Source organism: Watersipora subatra, chromosome 6 (assembly GCF_963576615.1).
Source record: "Watersipora subatra chromosome 6, tzWatSuba1.1, whole genome shotgun sequence".
Classification (NCBI taxonomy): domain Eukaryota; kingdom Metazoa; phylum Bryozoa; class Gymnolaemata; order Cheilostomatida; family Watersiporidae; genus Watersipora; species Watersipora subatra.
This window is the reverse complement of record NC_088713.1, coordinates 2,162,263-2,181,841: the sequence shown is the minus strand read 5'-3', so window position 1 is coordinate 2,181,841 and position 19,579 is coordinate 2,162,263. Positions and strand designations below refer to the sequence as shown.

Here is a 19,579-nt window from a genome sequence, read left to right as displayed (position 1 = left end):
TTTTGGTACCCCACGATTTGGCACTGCTTATTATTACTGCTGACCTATTCTTACTACACATTGCTGACATCACTGTTAGAATTCTTTAGTTTAAACTTTAGGTTTACTGATTTTTTTCACCCGTTGGCAAACATTAAAAGAACAATATTTAGCAAAAAAGATAAACAAAATCTCTGTCATAATGGATATTTATTTGCATTGACAAGTATAACAAGAAGGGCCGATTGGTGAAGTTTTGGTAATGTAAGAATAAATTTACAGCTCATTGTGCAAACTATGCACAATGAAATGAAAGAAGAATTGAATGACCAATCTCGTGGTGCTTCATCTATATATTAATATATATTTGCCATTCTACGCCAAAGTGAATCTCATATTTCGGAACTAAACTGTATAAAGCCAAAAGCCTTGGCGCCATGAAAAATAATAGTCAGAACATTGACGCCACAAAGCGCTGGAGACTGAATTTGAGCCACCATTGCGCAAGTAGCCTCAATAGCCAGCCAGATACGCAAAGGAGATACTTCTTTATTACTGAAAATGCTAAAACCCAAGAGTCTTTGCTATGCTACACTCATAAAACTCAGCTGGCACAAAAGCACCTGCTGAACATGTCAGCTCTGACAATTGTCAATAACTTGTGAGCTATTATACAAAGATATGCGAAAATGGTAAAAGATTTCTCTACGACTCCTGGCTGCACCTGTACAGATAAGCTAGATTGCCATCATCTCTAGCAAACTAATAGGGCCATATATACAATGTGTGTCTGGCTACGAATGATACTAAAGGGCACCTGCACTAGCTTTCAGTTCTAGAAACAGTGTGAGCACCTGTCACACTTGCCAGAACTGACTGACACCTATACTGAAAAATAACACAGTCATGGTTTGTCTCCATCAATAATCATCATCATCATCTTCATCTACTACCGTGGAGGGGACGAGACCTAAAGAAAAGAAGCCATTTGTGACAGTAAATCACTGGCAGTTTTGGACTGAAACTGTTGACTTGTGTCACAGCGCAACATACTGTTTGTTACCTATTACAAACACCCAGTTGCATACACTATGTTTTCAATAAGCGAATGAAGTGGATATGGAATTGAGCGTTCAATGGACATTGCATGTTGCATATTAATGCTGCGCTTTGTTAAAAATGGTAACAAATTTTACTCTAGAGGTCATTCCTACTCCGCAGGTCAGACGTACCTGTCTTGACAAATCAAAATAGGAATGACTGGTGTGAAAAATTTCTAAAATGGAATACGCTTGTATGGCCTTTTTTGTGCATTATTCACAAGTGCAGTTTCCATCTTTCGCACACATGAAATGGTCAATAAAACTTTACAAGAATTAAAACAAATTTGGCTTGCAGACTGTTGCTGTTGTCATCTTGCGAATGATACAACATGTGGATAAACCACATTATGGAAACATAGTGAGAGCCAGTGATAGAGTCTTTCATGCATATTCATGCAATTTTAAACATTTTATTTTCCTTACCGCAGTTCATGGTTCTGTACAAGTTCTGGTACAGATCCATACCACAGATCATGGTTCTGTACAAGTTCTGGTACAGATCCTTACCACAGATCATGGTTCTGTACAAGTTCTGGTACAGATCCTTACCACAGATCATGGTTCTGTACAAATTTGAACTCACTGCGTATCAAAAACCAAAATTATTGCCTTCAAATTGGAAGGGCGCACTATTCGGATGGTGCCGCTGCTGTGTTTTGACGCTGACTCAATTAGCCAATAAGATTGATCGCTATCCTGTGCTGTGGTGGTAGAGCTGACTCAACTATCACAATGTTTTCATGATGAGCAGTACTCCGATGCAGCCCCTCCGAAGTCGAGAGGATTGTATATTTACATGCTGCACAGTAGTTGTCAGCAAATTAGCCAGAGAAGAGAAATTGTATAAATCGAATCGCTGGATGAATGAATCCATGGAATCGATCATGGATACCGAACATCAGAAACGGTATTTTTATGCTTTTGTCATCATTATATTTTTATTTAAAATACAAATTCCCAATGTTTTACAAACCTTAACACAATTTTTACAAATAATATATTTTTAATAAATATTTATTTAAGTAATAGATTATTTAAATGCTACTTTAGGACTTGCTACCTATTTTTCGAAAAGTGTTGGTATCGATAACAAAGTCCAGGAAAGTAGTCCCTTCATCATCCTCGTAGGAGCAGACCATAATTAAATTTAAGTGAAAAAATATAGGAAGAATAATAAAAACAAGATAAGCATGATCAGTTTTGTACTAGTTTATGGCGCTCGAAGAATCTGTCTCCAAGACATGAGAGCTAATCGCAACCACTGCGCAATTGCTGTTTCCTTGCTGCGAATTTGCACTGGCTTCGCACTGATCAGTGCGCAGTGATTTCAGTGCGAAGACGCCGTTTCCATGATTCGGAGAGCGCAACTCCGAAGTACTGCGCATCATGGAAACATAGTGCATGATTATTGCTTTGATGCTTTAGCAAGAAACAGGAAGTAACTGATAATTTGGCAGTGTCAATTTCCTTGTCAACAAATAATTTCTATACTTGAAAGTTATTCAGTACATGGCTGTACTTTCTGGTAAACAAACTTTTAGCGTATAATAAATAATTATTATAAATACAGTCAAACATGGATAACTCGAACTTCACGGGACCGAGTGGAAGTGTTCGAATTATCAGAGCGTTCAAGTTATCAGAGCACTGTCACAAGTCCATGTATTTACTTATTTATTAGTAGATCCATGTACATATACAAACTATAATATAAATCAAAAGCACAAATGGCTTGTTTTAAATTAAATGCTTCTAATGTAAATTTTAAAACGTTTTTATCAAAAAGTATAGAGATTTTTCTATCACTTGAGATTGGTTCGTTGTTTGAGGTGATGTTATTGCCAGGACATTTTTTAGATTGACATTGGCAAAACTTGATCGTTGTTGAAATGTTCAAAAGAAAAGACATCTTTTTCTTTTGAGCGTTTTACTCACGATCAATTTTGCCGATTTTTCTTGAAGTTTATGCAAAGATTACTTCACTTTACCTCGTTTCCGAAGGGCGAGCGCTAAGCGGATGTTTGGTATAAATCAAATTTCGCCAAACCTTTAGAAAAGTCGTTGACAAAAATATTTTGCCGATGGTGGTAATAATGACGCTTATGAATTATGAAAAGTTGAGGTTTACCTCTATGGCTTGGAATAAAGTGATTTTCTAAAGCGATAACGACCGTTTCGGTAGCCGTTGGGCAAAAAACAGTTCCAAGTTAACAGTGTTGAGTTCGAGTTATCTATAGCAATTTATCATTACGTGGGGACGGACCAAAGAAACCATTCGAATTATCCATGTGTTCGAGCTATCCGTGGGCGAGTTATCCATGTTTGACTGTAGTTAATAAATAAATAATTCAAACAATTGAAATGATGGTGACCTGCAGACTATAATCGGGCAGCTTTCAGCTATGAAACATCCATCTGTTGGCTAGCGAACTGCTATTTGTCAGCCTTTAAGCTGTTATTTGTCAGCAATAAAACTACTGCCTGTCAGATAACAAACTGCTATCTGTCAGATATTAAACTGCTATCTGTCAGACGTCAATCTGCAATCTGTAAGATATCAAACTGCTACCTGTCAAATATCAAACTGCTATCTGTCAGATATCAAACTGCTATCTGTCAAATATCAAACTGTTATCTGTCAACTATAACACTGCTATATGTCAGGTATCAAACTGCTATCTGTCAGATATCAAACTGCTACCTGTCAAATATCAAACTGCTATCTGTCAGATATCAAACTGCTATCTGTCAAATATCAAACTGCTATCTGTCAGCTATAACACTGATATATTTCAGGTATCAAACTGCTATCTGTCAGTTATAACACTGCTATCTGACAGATATCAAACTGCTGTCTGTCAGATATTTAACTGCTATCTGCCAGTAATAACACTGCTATCTGACAGATATCAAACTGCTATCTGTCAGATATTAAACTGATATTTGACAACTCTTAAACTCTGTCAGCAGCTGTACTGCTATGAATCTGCTATCAAAGCACTGTCGGCTGACTGTGTATCGACTAGCCCTAGGATATTATCACCTGCCAGCTACCACTGTAACAGACTACCTTTTCGTTTGAATGCCATGCTAAAAAGGCCATGGTCTCAACTGACAAATGCTTCCCTTTTGCCAATTATAAGCCACATAAATTCACATACAGTATACTTATATAATTGTAGATTCCCCAACATTTCACATGTAACTTACCTTCGGGTACGGAAGAGGGTGCTGTCTGTGTCGCTGTTGCTGCAGGGACGGCAGCACTGGGGTATGATACTGGGAGTATGACAGCACTAGGGTATGACACTGAAGGAACGGCAGCACTAGGGTATGACACTGGAGGAACGGCAGTACTAGGGTATGACACTGGAGGTACGGCAGCATTGGGATATGATGCTGAAGGCATTGCTGTACTAGGGTATGAAACTGGAGGGATAGCTGCATTAGGAAATGATGTCAGAGGAATGGTAGCACTGGAATACGATGTTGAAGGTGCTGCTGGAACTTGCATGGCTGTCGGGTGCTGGCCATAGGCACCTGCCATATTGGCTTTTTGATGCATGCTCTCCCATTCCTGCTGTTCCCGTGCAGCTTGTTCTTCACGAGCCTGTCAAGCAGTCAACTCTTATTTTATGACTTGAAACCACCTACAATACTCTGGATGGCCAAGTGTAAAGATACGACCACACGTTTCGATTTTTTCGTTGGCTCTCACCGAAATCACGAAAAGAATGAAAAACACAGAATTATTAGGCTGAAATTCACAGAATTGTCAGAACTGTGCATGCACACCGACATTGTTGACGAAATGCTTTTAATTGGCTAAACAACTTATTAGTGATCGCGATTTGAGCAGCTTTTGCGATTGGTATAGTCCACGACGCATACGTATTACGACGCATACGTATTACGACACGTACGTATTACGACACGTACGTATTACGACACACAATAAAAGTACTAGCGCAATTCTACAAGGTAAATACGATGCAACTGACTTGATAGCGCTAAAGATGGCAACTCTTTCTACAACGGAACTTTTGCTGCTAGAAAGGAAATGGTTATTATCAAAAAAGAAACGATATGTAGCCATGTTGTCCAAACGATGACGAAACTACAATGGCGCAAGCTAAGCAGTTGCATCTTATGTAGGGCCTACCATGTTGAATTGTGCTGGTACTTTTATTGTGTGTCATAATACGTGTCTTGGACTATACCAATCGCAAAAGCTACTAAAACCGCGATCGCTAATAATTTGGTTAGCCAATTAAAAACGTTTCGTCAACGATTCCGGTGTGCATGCACAGCTCAGACAATTCTGTGAATTTCGGGCCAATAATTCTGTGTTTTTCGTTTGTTTTGTTATTTCGGTCAGAACCAAAGTGTGGCCACACCTTTAAAGCCCGTGCACATTATCGCTCAAATCGACCATTAGCTGTGCGATGGTAATCGACCTGATCGTTGCTAGCGAAGATAAGATGGACTTTCAACATGTTGAACTTTGACACCGATGATAGCAACTATTCGCATCTTGATTGGCTGTTTGTTGACCGCATCGGATCCAATTTCAACAGTTGTGAAGATCTATGCCAATTCATATTCGCATGATAATAAAAGGATAACAAAAGGACCACTAATGCCATTTCGTAATTTTTAATTGGTTGTTCGTTAGCAGTCACATACAGCTCATCGCTCATAGTATGTACATCTTACCATTGATGATGACGTCAAAACAGCTCATCGTTGCTGTCCATCGCACAGCTGAACGTTGATTGCCATCGCATGTTTACATCGGAAACACTACTCTTGTTGTCTATATTATTAATGTGCCCATTTTTTAATTACCCTAGGTATTCTATCAGTTATCCATTCAACCAAGTGCTGGCTGGTGTCATATGTAGGGGCACTTGCTTTATATTGTGTCAGTTGGCATGCATCTATCGCAAGTGTCAATGCATGCCGTCAATATTTTTCACATCTATAGCCCCTTGGGCGCTTCTGTGACAAACCCTCCAGGTTAGCCCCAATATCATGAAGGCGACAAGAATGAAGTCTTGACCTCCAAAGTTGAACTTGACTCTCCATGTTGAACAACTTCTATATTATTAGCATCAAATCACATGTTTTTTTAATTTTTGCTTTTAAATACATTTCGGCGACAACAGCTAAAATCTTTGACAAAAGTTTTGACTTGTTATGAGTTCTCTTTGGAGGTATTAAAATGTCATTCAATTCCTTGGATTTTCTGTTAGAGAAGATTTCCTTTATCACAGGAACCATAGCGGAAATTAGAGAATCGACATCCAGACTTCCTGAACCCATTTTTGTGAAAAACATTTTAGAAATCTCTCCTAATGGTAGACATGCTTTTCAACATAATTTAGTATGTGAGGTCTCACAATCCAACAGAATATTGCTGACGACGCCTATTGTACCAAATGAACAGATCTATGGATTTTCATGCCCCTAATAAAGCAAGATCGTATCATTCTAAACAAGAAAATGATGACAACTTTCCAAGCTTTGGCTTAGAGTAGTAGAGAATTTATTTGAGTAGAGAGTGTATGTTGAGCCACGGGATGAATGATGAACAGAGGATTATGGGTAATGTTTAGCAACTAAGGTTCTCTGCTGACTCACCTTAGCAAAGAGTTCCTGCTGCTGTCGAAATAATTCTTCTTCAGAAAACTGACCCGGCATCTTGGAGCTAGTTCTACGTTTCTTGAGAGCGGCCTCTTTGGCTTCCTCGATACACTCCTTCACTTCAGGTAAGTACGACTTAAATCCCAAGTTCTCAAGTGCTGTAAACCAAAGTTTTACATATAACGTTGTGCAAAAACATCAAAACAACTGTTTCAACCATACCTGCCAAGTCTCTCGGTTTGGCTGGGACCCTCCAGTTTTTCAAGTCAGTCTCCCTTTTGCACAAAATCTCCCGTTTTCCTCCAGCTTTTTCAGTAAAAGTAGTGGTTTAATTTTTTTACTTGCTGTTTTCCATTTGTTTACTAGTTGCGAGCCCTCATCATCACACAAAGTTAGCAAACAGATCGCTATTAAACCGTATGTTTGCCATAAAACCTGGGCTATTTAGATTTAGCAACATTGATGTCTAACGATTTGCTCTACAGTTTTTCATCAATAAACAAAGAATATACATAGAGCGGTGACATATCATTGGCAAACGACCATGACCTCACATTGATAGTAGAGTACATGAACATTAAAAAAAATCGTAGAAGGGCCTCCTATGTAGGTACCAATGAAGAAAAAAACTTCAAAGAAATCTAGGCTTCAGATTCAGTTACTACATTTGCAGTCTATCTCAGGCTTTTTTTCTCAACTACTTGGCAAGTATACTTTCAAACTCTGAATGACCTGCTGCCTGGTAAAAGGAACTAGTGTACAATTAATGCTACTTGTATGGGATGTACAACCAGCTGAGTAGCAGGAGTAGTCTCCTTTTGAAATCTATACATACATACAAATCTCAAAGTTTGTGTGTTTCGGTTTGTCCAGCTATAGCCATTAAAATTTAGGAATTTAATATGTTTCATGCTGGATTTTGGAAACTCCCATTCATCCCACAAATATCTTACCAACTAAGCTACGCAAGATTGATGGATACATTACGCGATATATGTCGCTATGTGGGTGACATTACGCATAGCATTCTGCGATACGCAACACGACTACGGCTTGCTCTCATGCCTCATATTGGTAAATTTAACAATTCAGGTAGTAGCTACTCAAATTAGCCTTTGGCAGTGTGCCAGGCTAATGCAACTGCATTACCCGTCACTGTTGGTAAGCCGGTTTTTAATACCCGTGCAACACCTGGCATTCCGCTAGTAATACATATGTGTTTAACACACTTGTGCACGAGTATGAGCACTCGCTAGCGAGAAACTTGAAGTATTAATTATGGCTTGCGTCATACTTTACTAACCAAATTAGTTTTCTGTTTGTCAGAGTCCTTGAACAACTTTATTTAAAATAGCCAATGACGAATCAGAATGACAAGGTCTTAATAATGCAAGGATCGAGCACTTCAGATAACTTTATAAGGACTATATAGTGTAAGTTTGTAACACACAGCTGTCTATCTATATGAGCAAAATTATATCACTTTTGCAGGTATGAATTTTAACTTGGTTTTTATTAATTTTTTTTAAATGTAACGTATACACTGAATGCAGAATTTTTAGGTCGAGTTTTATTCTGTTTTTTAAAAATCAAAATAAGCCTCTTCGATTTAAAAAACCAAATAAACCAAAGAGGTTCATTTGTTTTTATATCTATAACCAAATAAAAACAGCTATTGGGGTTTGAACACACGCACTATGGCACAAAAGGCAGAGGAAGAGTGGCAAATCTGTAAGATGTTTTGGCAGTAGCTAGTGCTGTAAAAACTTGTTACATTCTCCTTCCAGTCGGTCATTTCTGACTCTAATAAGATTACTTTTTGAAAATTCCAGAATTTATTTCCTACTGCCATCAGTGTGGATTGCAGCTTGCTATCAACAAACACTGTATAAAGAGATTTCCCCACAGCAAACAAACGCTGCTTGGATATAATTTTAGAACATCAAGACAACAGAGGTGCCTCTAGAATACGGATTGAAATTAACAATTATTGAATGTTTCAATTTTAAAAGATTCCTCATTGTGGTTGTCCCCTCTTGCGATGAACGATACATTTCTGCTTACTCCATAATGAAAATTAAAATTCACTCAAAAATTGTAGTTAAAAGTTTGTATAGCTTGTCTTACAATCGACATCCTAGTAGTTTTACTTGAATTTCTTCTTACCTCAAATTCTCATTGACACTTGCTGTGAACAGTGATAACAAAATCTCACATCAATCTAAGGTGTGAAAGTCTTAGTATGTGAGCATTTAGACTGGCTGTAATCCGTTAGACAGTTTGGATACTGGCTAAGCCTCCCAGTGACCACTTGCTCAGGGATGGCAGGCTATCTATTTTAGATTAAGTATTACAGATTTAGCTAAAGTCCGAAGCTATGATATACAAGACGAAGTACAAGCTTGGATGATGACTACACACACCGGTAAGAACATGCTCCGGGGCTATCTTCTTCTTAGAGAGAGCATTAGAGACCTCGTTAGACTCTGAGGCTATGAGACGAATAAACTCGTTACAACAGTTGATTATTAGATCCTTTGTCTCTATCGCTGGAAAAAGAAAACAACACAAATAAATGATAAGAAAAACAAGGAATTCAGATATAAGATATGTTTAGTTTATGTGAATCACACAGGTTTAGCTCAGGCCAATCGGAAGCCAGTTTTTTCAGCTAACCCAATCAGAAACCAAATATGAACAGAAAGTCCATGCATGTGGCTCTACAGTAAACATTAGTTTTGTTAGCTGATTAGACAACATGGCCATATTTGAAATATTCAGCATCTGAGCATTGCTACAACAGGATTATTAGAGGACTTCCAAAATATAATTTCAATACTTTGAAAGTAAAAGTAACTAGTTAAAAGGTCAAAAATTTCCAGTGTAGTTTAGTAAGAAAATTTCTGTTGCCACATTTTGAAAGACAAATGAAGTGTTCACTGTTTATTCTCATTTGTGCCGTTGTACCAGAGGCTAAAGGCATGCACACTCATTTAAAAACCTACATTTTGACACAAATTGGATGCATTTCAAAATGAAGTTGCGCTGTCATAGGCTAAGGTAAGGTGATAATAATAATCATTTGAGCTAAGCCTGATGACAATCTGAATTATTCATCTTTTGCGAATTGAAAAGTAATCAAATAAGTGATTAATTAAAATATAGTGTGAGGCACTTATAGTTTTTCATATTTCAATACAAAAAGGTGCTTACAGATTCGCATGTTGGGAACTAGCTCCTTTATCATCTTTTTTATGCTCGCTCGTGGTACTGACAACTCATCATCAGTAGCTGAAGTGCTAGCAGCGGCTCCAGCCTTCTCTGTCATGCTAAGTCAGCAAACCAAAATGTTTTGCCTAAAGACAAAAATTTTAAGAGTTACAACACCTAGCCATGATATCAGAAGTTAAACACGTGAAGAGAAAGTAACACCGTCTATTCCAAATCTACCAGGAATGAAGAGAATAAAACTTCAGAGAGATCAATAAAATGCAAGATGTAAATATCATGTGACAAACTGGCAAAGCAGTTTGTCTGTACATTGCCTCATAAAGCCTAAATCAACATCCAGCTTGAACAAAGCTATAGCATATCATGATAAAACCTGAAATGATGTCTCAGAAACTGAGATCTGGGATACCGAGATCCGGTAGATATATAGAATCAAATGAGTTCCGCTTTAATTACTTCCCTAGACGGCCTTTAACGGATATTTTTGTGGGCCATTATGTAAATATTCGAGGCTTTCCTGTGATTAGCCAGAATGGCAGGTGCTGGCTTTCATAGAAAGTCATTTTGAAAAGCTAGCTTTTCAAAGGAAAGCCGACGGACTATCTAAGAGGTTTTGCTATATAAACATGCGTGAATCGGACGTTTGAGGGAAGCCTCAGTGAGGAAAGTAAGTGAGTTGATCTATTGAATTGTCATGCTTTTACCGATAAGAAAATTGCATGTGGTGGTCGAACTTGAAAGGTTTATGGTATAGAAATGAAGCTGTTTATTTGGTTTACCTACAGGTTGGCAGTGGGACTGCCATTTGATTGGTAACAGTGTTCTGATGTTGGCAGAACGTTTGGTTAGCCGTTGTTGCTGTTGGCGAGTGGCAAAGGAAGGTTGGTGTGCCATCCTAGCAGCTTGATGCTAAATTTTTTAACCAACGTTTTTAAATGATAATTTTTAACTGAACTGATGGCGAAGTGGCCCGTACAGAAGATTTTCTATTACGAAACCTAACAAGGCATTAATGTTGCTTATTAGCTGTTTTTATCAGTAAAACTATTGTATAAAAAGTTCATAATTTATTCGGAGTAGCTTTGTTGTTATTTGTTTAAATTTGTTGCTATAGCTGAACTTACAAAGGTCTCACTCAGTTAGGTTAATTAAGCTAACCGAGTGAGACCTAATAAAAATCTAATAAAAATTTGATCCAATAAGAATTCTACCTGTCAAGGTTTTTCATATTGCAAATTATACAAAAGTAAAATCTTGTGTTATGGCAAATGCCAGTTTGTTTTGCGTTTTCGAATGTTGCAAGGAACGATACGTAAGCTAATCAGAGCAATCGAACACGAGCACAGCTTTAGTAACTATTTCGCCAAAAGACGAACACTCATAATAATATCTTCACGATTATAATTGTTTAGTATAAATGCTTTTTAATATCTAGTTGCCAATCACTAAATAATACACCATAAATTAGAGTTGAAGATTTCTACTACACAAATCACAAATAATAGCTACATTAAATATGTAAAAGCTATAGCAGAAACGTATAAAATGGAAACATAACTTTAGACGGAGTTTGTTTGGTTTCGAACATATTGGTCGTTATTGTATTTTACCAAAGACGTCAGTGTGAAGAGATCGCTGCCTGTCAGCGAGCTCGTTGAAGATCAACCAATCACTAGCCAACTTGCAAGTGCTTTTGATTACTGTGGACATGGCATTATGGGTTTCATTTGCCTGGAGATCCTGCGAGTTGTAAATTTTCCAATAATTTATTATTTAACGTTCTCGTTCTCTTCTTTGGTGCTGTAGTAGTTTATCTATCGAATATATGGTGATTATTTTGATAGAATAGTTCAAGTTGTCAAAAGTGCTCTACTGGTTATATAATGTAAACCAGGATACTGTAGCTTTTTGCTGATGTACAGGATTATTAGCCGGTTATAGAATAGACGTCACCTTTTGCTAATGAAACTTTATTGGGAAGTAAGGCTTACCAAGAAACGAAAGCTAGTTTTCGAGACTTTATTTGACTGGGTATTTCAGTTCATTTTCGACTAAGCCACTGCGTTTGATCGTGAGTTCGAAAACGCTTTGCTATTTTTCAGAGACATCCAAATTAAACTTTCAATAATATTGAAATCGGCCATAACGCCTCATCCAGCCTTTTTCAAATAACTGTATAACACGTACACTTACTACCGTGTGCGTAAATAATTTGTACAATGGATTACAACTTAAGCTTTATTTCATTCTTTTTGGTTTTAGACTATATACTAGAATTATTTTCATTATCGCACAATATGAGTTTTGAGGGAGTTGTCGATGACGTACTTACATTGCAAGGTACCCATAGTAATTATTACAAATTAATATAGAAAGACAATAAATTCAACGAAAGCTATTACACATGCCATGAATGGATTTTGCAGAAGGTTTTTTTGCGATTTTCCATCGGTTCAATATGTAATAATTTTTTTTTACCACTAATTTCATTTTGCTTTTGCTAATTATTAAGACAAGATGCTTGTACTTTCTCGTCACTCAACCTATCATTGCAGACCGTATTTTAGATATATTTACATAGAAGTGTATACATACATGTAAGATATAAACTTCAATTAGCGAAAACTTGCAAAAAGTTAGCGGATTAGTGGAATAACATTAGTGGAAACATATCCGGTAAATAGGTATGTAATGTAGCGCTATATCAGGCAATTTATTTTGGCTTCTGACTTGATGAAGTCGAGTTTCTAAACAGTACATTTTAAAAGGAGTTTCCAATCATCAATTGTTATATAATGGTACCTAGAACAACTCTGTGAAGGGTAAATTTTGCTGATTTTGAACTAAGCATTACATTGGTGGGCGAATTCAGCTGTTATTGGTTGGATGGTTTTCAACCCTTGGTTGAAAAACTAAAACATTCATTTATAACATTGTTACTCCTAGTGAATTTAGTCAATATCCAAAAATTATATATATTAATCCTCGTTTTGATGTTTTTGAAAGATTATGTAGGCTATACTCTAAACGTTTCAATTTTTGAAGAGTACAATCTGTACAAATATGATTCTACCACATACATTTTGATTCGATTATTCTAACCCAAACAAATGAACTAAGCGCTACAATTAGTACTGCACTACAATATATTATTTACAACATAGGTTCAAAACATGTGAAAACATGGTATTAACAATGTATAACGAATCCAAAATAGGCTACAAGCTGCATTTTGAAGTTGAGTGATTGCTTCAGCTATACTATTCAAATCGCTTTAATCAATATTGTTATTTACAGAAACCTATAATTAGAAAGGTTATCGCAAACAGTATGCAAGTTTTACAAATACTGCTGTGATTTTAGTACAAGCTCACACTCCAGTTCTAGAGCCATCTTGATTTTTATGTCGAACATTAATATCTGATGTTTAACATGTTTACTAACTTGAAAAAATGATATGTTGTCTTGTAGTCTGTACATTGCACTTCAATAAGTAATGCTTGTCAAATTTTAAAATCTTCGATTGAGTAGTGAATAATTCAAGTGTTGATTCATGATATACTACTCATTTTAATATAATAATAATATAATAATTTTAGAAAGCTAGGTTCATAGTTGACATGTACGATTTCAGAGCTAGTTTTCAACCGTCGAATAAAAATCTGTTTGTATGTACTTTAGGAATCTTCACTTATGCAGTTTGTTGTGTCAAGTTTTCATTCAATAAAGGAAGAGACCTTAGTTTTTTTTAAATCTGCGAGTCTGTCAGCTCTGTGGTCTAGTTGTTCAATACTGTGACCTCAACTGTGATCTGTTTACTGTGACAAACAATTCAATGAGGAAAGCTAACTATATATCAGGAACTGAGATTAGATACGAGTTGTGTCCGTGTAGCCGAACTTCCATTTGCATTTTTCAGTCTGGGTAGTCATGGATATGTTTAGTAGAGTTTTGATGATTTCTTGTGAAGAATTTTACTCGAATGGATAATTCTCTTACCATTATTTTATAAACTAGCATGAAGGGAATTTAACTTTACTCAGACCATTTTTTGAATTGGGGTAAATAGTTTATATTTGTAAGACATTCCACATAACAAGTAACGATGTTGGAAGGGATCTGCTTATCACTGGTGTATGCTATAACAGTATAAGTCAATTCTACACACATATCGATTACAAAGCACCTGTAATAGTTGTCAGTCTCAACTTGTGGCACGTATTATTTTGGTATTCTAGGTCGCATGCAAGGTAAAGTTGCTGGCCATAGTACAATAACACACCATGGCTGCCATGGATGTAGAGCCGGAGACAGGAGTTACCCATGACCTACAGGTCGGTTCTTAATGCTCGCTGTCACATTTAAACAATATGCCATGTGGTCCTGTATCCAGTAGAATATGAAGAGCTCTATAATATATATAAGTAGGATATAGTATAGACTTGCATTTGAAAACGTTTTTTGTTGACAAATTTTCAAGTGTTCAAGTTTTTTTTATTTGCAAGCCGTTGGAACGGAGTACAACATATGATTTTTTTTATCTGATTTATCGATCAAATTTAAAATTGATTTCACACTAAAATCAAATCGATTTTTTGAATTTACAAATTTAAAAAATCAATTTGATTTTTTTGGCCTGGCCTTTTCATCATCTTCTCAAGTCCTACTTATAAAGTCCTGTTTATTTGAGACTATGAAATACTTCATGTGAACATGTATAACGAAAATATAGACGAACAGTTGTTTTCATATTTTTTAGCAGAGCTAAAATTTTGCGCTTGCTGTTTTAAAAATACTTGAATGAGTTTCATATAAACATATTAGGAATTGAATACTAATATGTGGCAAAATTCAAGCTGACAAGAACATTCTAATGATAAATAACTGCAGTTAATGGACAAAGGTTCTTTAGCAGTTGACTTACGATGATTTATATTTACTAATATGAATATGATATAATTATAATACCATTTTCACACACACATAAATATACTGCTAATGCATTTGGTTCTTATAACGAACATTAAATTATTTCAATCAATGTTTAAATAAAATAGAGTTAGTTTGTAATAATGCCATTGGCATATTATCATACTTTTCGGACTATAAACCGCACCAGTATATAAGCCGCATCTGCTTTATTTTCCAAAAAACGACAATAAAACAATACATAGGTCGCACCTTTGTATAGGCCGCAAGACTTGGGACGGTGCTGTTTAACGTGGCAGCAACTTTGCTGTTTGAAATGGAATGGTGCCTAATGGCACCGTTTCGTATTAACCGACGCTTTTTAACCTAGTCCCTAATGGAACAGTATCGTTAGGCATTGTTTCGTATTTTCTTTCACCGCTAGAGGCACACAAACTGGAGATTCTAGTTAATGCACCCTAGCGGTGAAAGAAAAAGCCACAGATTGGTCGCACCCTTTTGTAAGCCGCATGGCTCAAATCATCAAAAAAAGTAGCGGCTACTAGTCCGAAAAGTACGGTAGTACAACTGGTCAATGGCCGCTACATAGCTCTAACGACAGTTATTAGCATTTGCGGTTGGGTCGCACTAGATTATTCCACACACAAAATTTAATGGGTTTCGGGTACAAAGAGCTGTCTGTCTCATTTCATTTTTGTAAAATGTCTGTTTTTCTGTCATACATCATTTATCTAGACTAAGACGATGAGGATAAGTAGCTATTCTTGCAAACTGATGTTTGATATCGTTCTTTTCTAAAGCTCTGTTCACGATGGAATATTTTTAGCTGATAGCCAATCCAGACCCTGAGAATATCTACTCCACATTGAAGAATTACGACATCGACAAACAAATAGGCAAGGGACAGTTTAGCTGCGTATACAGAGCAAAAAATAAAATCGATGGGACGATTGTGGCTCTAAAAAAAGTACAGGTTGGTTCCTATAAGTCGATGATGTTCATAGATGTGTACATCATCATTATTGATACACGTTGCTTCGTCAGAGATGAATGTGGTTATGTCGAATCTCACAAATATTACCTCTTAAAAATTACCATTCTTACAATCAAGGCCATTTTTCTTTTTTAACCAAACCATTATAACGTGTTAACAGAACCATTTTAACATGTTAGCAATGTCATTCTAACATGTTAATAATATTTTCCTAACATGTTAACAAGACCATTCGAACATGTTAATGAAACTATTCTAACAAATTGACAAAACCATCTTAATGTGTTAACATGACATCATAACATGTTAATAAGACCATGTTAACAAAACCTTTTCATTTATCAACCTGTTGTATGCTGAATAGAATGCCAACCTTGCTACAGTGGACACCCACCATACGATATTGCAGTGGACACTCGCCATATGATTTTAATTCATTTCAGTGTTGGCATCGTATATATCAAATGTCGTATAGAGGGATATAGAAACCCATAGTAATTGACTAATGCAAACACCCTTTGATAAAAAACATCGAAATTTTATATTCGTCCTGAGCATATTAAAATTATTAACAAAATAGTATATTAACCTTGGTAACTACAGTAAATTTAGTGGTTATGATTTGCTTACGATTATGATTCTTACTTCCCTTAACGTCGTTATCAATCTTAGGATCCAAGGCTAACAATTAAAAATTATATATGATGCAGTTATATACATGTAGTTATAAACTTATAATGAATTAAAGTTTATAGTAAATATTATACTAAAGGCTAAAATGCACAATAAGGGAGAATGATGAACTGAGAGGGAGCATTGTATCTTTTTCAGGCGTTGTGGGAGAGATTTTGGTGAATAGCATATCTGCTTCTTCATTATTTCGACGTATTCAGCGAATCGACCGCCAAATTTGAAATTTTGAAAGATATTTTTGTTGATATTGTATAGCAAAAATTTCCGTAAAGCAGGGATGAAAGAACATTGTGTTCCACACTATAAGATGAAAAGACTGAAACGAGACATCGTTACCAGAGGGTGCACTGTACTACCTTGCCGAGTTACTTACCATAGAGTCAGTTAAAAATACCTTGTGTTATAGGTTGACTTGCAACAAAATTCACATTACAGTTATTTGGCATCAAAAGATTCACCATGTCTTACTCTGTTGTGTTGTAGGTGCCAAATATGTGGAAATGTGATTACAAGCTTTTAAAAGCTCAAAAACGAAAAGCCCCGTAGCTTGGAATCTGTTTATCTGACGTAGTCATTACAGTTTGGTTATTGTCTTGTCACGTGATGTTCTCACGTGAATTGAAAGGGCAATAAAAAGTTCAAATAAAACTTATCGTAGCACTAGTTTATGACAAACACTTCGAGTTTTACCGAAGACCCCGTATCAAATATTGATTCTCACTACTTCACAGTTTTGTTTCGGCTTGATCTAATCGTCAAGTCGTAATCTGATCATGTGACCCAATACTTCGCAAATAATTTCTTTTCGAATATCACAGGTGACCAACAGGCTCGTCATGATTATCAGACAATGATATGTACTCCATCAAGGTAAGGTTGAAAAATTAAACGAGTTTTTACGGTAAGTTATAAGATATCAGTGCTTAAAGTGACAGCATTACAATGACGATAAAACAGATGCGTAAGAACAATAGACATGGTTTTATTGAATTCGTGAAGTATATTTGTGAAAATATTTCGACAAATAAGGTTGCATAAAAATGTAAACAGAAACCATCTCCCACACTATGTCACATTTGAGCCGTTTTGGAAAGAGAATCTAAACTACGGCGGTCTCGTGTGGCTGCGATTAACTGTTCGTTTTTTAGCTTTTAAGAGGTTGTAATCACATTCCCACATATTTTGCACCTACAACACAACAGAGTAAGACATGGTGAATCTTTTCATATCAAATAACTGTAATGTGAATTTCGTTGCAAGTCAACCTTTAAGTAAATAGGTTTATGCTGCCATTGACATTAAATCCACCCTGTGGCATCCTAAGACATTGAACACAATAAAAACTGAACCAGCATCTTTGGAAAGTGATTTAGACAATAAACATCTGGGCTAAAGACCCATTTGATCATAACTTTTTAGCTCAAATAGTGTTTTTTAATGTCTGCAATAAGATTTTCACAACGACATTAAGTCATGTACAACAGTCACTTCAAATCCACCAGTATCTGATATCAGGTGTATTTTTATGACAGCATTAAACCATAACTGTCACATACAACTTTTATCCTATTTTTAGGTAAATCAGACACGCTGATTCCAATTTTTTACTCAAAATAATGATTGATCCGCTAATCTTTAAAGTCATGAAGGCTTTTTAAAGCGTTTCAATGTTCGTCTTGAAAACAACACAATCAGCACAACAAGCTCCGCCCGTAAATATTTGACGTAGCCTAGCTTTTTAGGAATGGAAGTTATGAATGTTTAGTCTGATTTAGAATGATAGAGAATGGTCTTAAAACCCATTATTATCTAAATTCAGCTTGAGGTATATATTACTTACTAGCCTTAGGATATCAAGATGGATAGCCTGAGGTCTATTACTTAACCAGCTTTAAGCCAGGCAAAGCTTTGGATTTCTTTCATTTTCAATGCAAATCGTTTTACACCAAAAATCCATAAACGTATTCATTGATGCCAATCGTATTAAATGCGTACGAAGATGAATTCCTGAGTTAATAATCAGGCAGATTGAGGCACATTTATATGGAAAACAAAAGTTCTAGGATCACCATTAAAGCCTGTCATTGCTTAGAATAGTTTGCTTTTACAATAAGCCGTAGTGAGTCTGCTCTCATAACTGTTGATATCGCGGAGCATCGCTCTTGCGATACAAAATGTTAGTCCTAGTTTAAAAATGTGGTCGAGCTGTGGATGTGTTAGTATCAGTCAACCAAACTGAATGTCAAGAGATCGAGTCCATAACAAAGTAATCTTTAAGAAGTACTTTATTTACCGCTTCCAGGTATCTTTTCTTCAAAGCAACAGTTTCAAGATCACATGATCAGATTTTTATAAGATAGCAGATAGATGACTTGCAGTTTTATCTACATGTCCTCGTTATAAGTTATGCTTTTTTGGAGGAACATTTAGTTAACGGAACGCCAAACTTTCTGATTCAGTACAAGATTATATTTTTATTATGATTCTGTGCTTACGGTGTGCAATGTATTAACAAGACGCAGTGTCATATTATGCTATGTAAAACAAATATTTCTTTAGTTTAGGGAAATACACAATGAGCAACTAATTACATATTTGATCGCCGACGCTGTCAAACATGTTAAGCTCTGGTATTTTATATGACGACACAAAGAACATTCTTGAAGCACACATGCATTATGACCATTTTACTCAGTTTTTAAGGAATTAAAACCCTGGTTGGCACCAAATAATTGAAATGACCGATTTCAATATTGGATTCTTAACGAAAAAAAAGTTCTGATTTTTCAAAAGCAAAAATAATGCCTTTTCATTTCTTTTAAAATTTGGCAAAAGTCAGTATTTTGTGACCAACAATCTTGTTTCGATGTGTGTGCAAAAAATTTGGCACATTCCTAAATTATAAATTAATATATGAATGTTGAATACGAAGAATATAAGAACTTGTTGGAGTAAATCATGTATGTCCTTGACACTAAAAAGTAAGTGCACCAGCATTCCAATG

General features: G+C 36.0%; 2 protein-coding genes across 3 annotated transcripts in view; one reads left to right on the top strand and one right to left on the bottom strand.

Moving 5' to 3' along the window:
- Positions 1 to 10,080, bottom strand: part of LOC137398507 (uncharacterized) — a 40,698-nt gene extending 30,618 nt beyond the window's left edge. The window contains exons 1-3 of the mRNA XM_068084623.1: positions 9,942 to 10,080; positions 9,152 to 9,277; positions 6,726 to 6,886 (exon numbers count right to left, since the gene is read on the bottom strand). Of these exons, the coding sequence (XP_067940724.1) occupies positions 6,726 to 6,886; positions 9,152 to 9,277; positions 9,942 to 10,056 (402 nt within the window). The 5' untranslated portion in view covers positions 10,057 to 10,080. The remainder of the gene's footprint in view (positions 1 to 6,725; positions 6,887 to 9,151; positions 9,278 to 9,941) is intronic.
- Positions 10,081 to 11,597: 1,517 nt separating this feature from the next.
- LOC137398981 (serine/threonine-protein kinase Nek7-like) overlaps positions 11,598 to 19,579 on the top strand; it is a 38,479-nt gene continuing 30,497 nt past the window's right edge. The window contains exons 1-3 of one of the 2 annotated variants that reach the window (XM_068085140.1): positions 11,598 to 11,708; positions 14,198 to 14,293; positions 15,715 to 15,861. In XM_068085140.1, coding sequence (XP_067941241.1) covers positions 14,243 to 14,293; positions 15,715 to 15,861 — 198 coding nt within the window. In that variant the 5' untranslated portion in view covers positions 11,598 to 11,708; positions 14,198 to 14,242. Of the gene's footprint in view, positions 11,788 to 14,197; positions 14,294 to 15,714; positions 15,862 to 19,579 lie in introns of both variants that reach the window. The other variant, XM_068085139.1, reaches the window with a different exon arrangement.